At 33.2% G+C, this 2,618-nt stretch overlaps 1 protein-coding gene across 1 annotated transcript in view; it reads left to right on the forward strand.

Moving 5' to 3' along the window:
- The window catches only part of LOC114069292 (vacuolar protein sorting-associated protein 13B-like), a gene marked incomplete at its 3' end in the record, with an annotated part of 183,460 nt that extends 181,098 nt beyond the window's left edge, over positions 1 to 2,362 (forward strand). Inside the window, exon 20 of the mRNA XM_027905981.1 lies at positions 2,253 to 2,362. Coding sequence (XP_027761782.1) covers positions 2,253 to 2,362 — 110 coding nt within the window. The remainder of the gene's footprint in view (positions 1 to 2,252) is intronic.
- Positions 2,363 to 2,618: the final 256 nt, after the last annotated feature.

Consider the following 2,618-nt stretch of genomic DNA (forward strand, 5'->3'; position numbering starts at 1 on the left):
TTTTTTTTTTTTTTTTTTTTTTTTTTTTTATACATCCTAGACACCAGCTATTGAAAGACAACTGGAAAAATAAAATATTTTGGTATCTGTGCTGTCTTACTGTAGAATTTTATGGGATTGTGCTAGTATGACTTCATTGAGGGGGAAAAGCTAGCTTCAGTTCAAAGCATGACTTAATTTTACTGAAAGTCTTAGTTTTAGCTAATTTTTTTCAGTAATCAAGAAACTATGTTACGTTACCATAACATGATGTGCTTCAGTAACACCATTTTTTCTTTTCAGGAGTCTGTTAGAAGTTTTGTATTTTCTGTTGGCTTTGCCTGTAGGCTGACTATTCCTCGCTCTTTGGGAGGTCTGACTCCCACTTATCAAATCACATATATATTAAACCTTTCATTAAGTATTGCTGACAACAGGCAGTATGTCTTAAAGATGCAGGATTCTCTTACTTTGGCATCCAAGTATCCTATAAAAGCTAATGATTGAAGCATATACTTTATCAATCCTCTGTTACCTTTTCCTCCCTTTTTCTAGTTTCCTCCATATCCTGCCACATGACATGTTCACTGCTCTTCTTACTTGCATGTTACCCCTTTACTTTATGCTTGACGTTGGCTTTGCCTTAAACTGCAGATTTATTTCTAAGGTTTATTACTGACATTTAAAACCATCAGCTCACATAGAGTAGTCTGTGCATAGGAGTTCCTCACAGTGTGTGTTCCAACTCCAAGCCTGTGCTAGGCAAATGATTTATCTTTGTGTATTTCTTGACTGCCATTTTCTCATTGTGCTCATCAGGCTTTGCTTGTGTCGCCCCAGGTTGGTGGGTCTTTGCTATTTGGAATTCAGCTGGGTTTAAAATTTTGTTATATACAATAAAGTCATAACTTATATTTTTTTAATTAATTTCCTATTTACAGTTTTGCAGATGTGTGTTTTGAGGCGCATGTTTTTACTGTTTTTTGGAAAGTACATTGAATTGTGTGTCAAGCTTTCTGAATTTATTTGAATTTATTATTAAGTTCAGATTGCTCCATAATTACATTGTATACTATGGAGTAAATGTAGTATATATTGCTTTGGGAACTATTATTCTTAGTATTATAGAACTACTGTAGTTTTCTAGAACGTGGTGCTGGGATTTTCCAGTAACCAGGATTTCTGTTTTAAATTTATTTTGTTATTTATTTAATTATTTAATTTATGAATTTGTTTTAAAATTGCAAAGCTTATGTGTAAAGGTAACTGCCTACTTCTACTTGCCACACTTTTTAAATATAATAGATACTTTTGTATTACATTAAAACACCTCACCAATGCATCATCAGATTTTTAATGCATGTTTAATGGAAATGGCAATTTATAAATTGGGTTTTAGTGTGCATGGCTTGATGTATATGCTAACATTTCTGGGTGCTGAGACAGTTATTCTCCTAATTTGAGCCTTAACATTTTCCATGTAAGTTTTTCTTCACAAGCATAAGAAAACTAGAAGTTTCCTTTTAAGCAATGAAGATGTGGTAGCCCTGTCTTGTAATACTAGGAATTCAGAAGTGAGATTTAAAGAAAATAAGTTATATTGTAAAACTTAGGGTAAAATCCTAAGAGCTCAACATTTCTGAGATTGCCAATCTTATCAGAGTTTAAAAATTTGGCTTATTTTGCCTAACTCATCTTCTAAAGATTATTCATGCCGACATTTACATGAAAAGTGTTTGTCCTAAACTGCTTTGAGTAGAACACTAATCTAGAGGAGGCCTGTCTTTGTTAAAAGAACCCACTGTCCTAGACCATGAGAGGTTTTTTTGTTGAGGTTGTGGGAAGTCATGCATTATATTCTTTTCTTTCTGTCAAGGATCTTAATTGAGTCATTTTTTGCACAGTGTTAATATTGGCTGAGAATTTGAGGAAAGGTGTTGTGTGTATTCAGTTACACAAACAACTTTGTGAAAGCAGGCACTTTTCTTGGCAAAAAAATTTAATTAGCAAAATCAAAATGCAATTTGCTGCTTTTTTGTGTGTGTATGTGGCCATAACACTGGCAGTGCTGGTAAGTTTCTCACTTGGAAGAAGTTATTGAATTGTATGCTTTAATTATTACTCTTGATTAGAATTTAAAATGACCATGTATGTAAATCCAAGCCAAACAAAAGTATACATGAAAGATGATTTATGTGCAAGAAAACTGAATATATTTAAGGAGATTCTTAAGCAGATAGTTTACATTTTTTTCTCATTTCTATGGTGTGTAGGTGCAGTTCTCCTGTCCAGTGTACAAGGATTAGCAATTAATGTTGATCCAGTCCTGTATACTTGGCTTATCTACCAACCTCAAAAACGAGCTGGTAGACACATTCAGCAGGTATGTATTTTTGAAGGGAAAGGGGTGGGAGTGGGGAAGCTTAAACTTCCGTATATGCCAGTAGTGCATTCTCTTTCTAAATATTTGTTGTTTGTTATCCTCTTCTGTGTAGCTTGTTGCTCATACTGTTGATTTTATTTTGCATTATTTAAAATGTTAAGTTCGCATATTAAAATTAAAATTTCACAAATTTTTCATTTTTGATTTAAAGAACAAAGAAGGTGGCTTTGTGGTCACTGGGATCATTATTTTGCAA

The sequence above is a fragment of the Empidonax traillii genome, unplaced genomic scaffold (genome assembly GCF_003031625.1).
Source record: "Empidonax traillii isolate 1590-97213 ecotype Southwest subspecies unplaced genomic scaffold, ASM303162v1 scaffold1229:size276339, whole genome shotgun sequence".
Classification (NCBI taxonomy): Eukaryota; Metazoa; Chordata; class Aves; order Passeriformes; family Tyrannidae; genus Empidonax; species Empidonax traillii.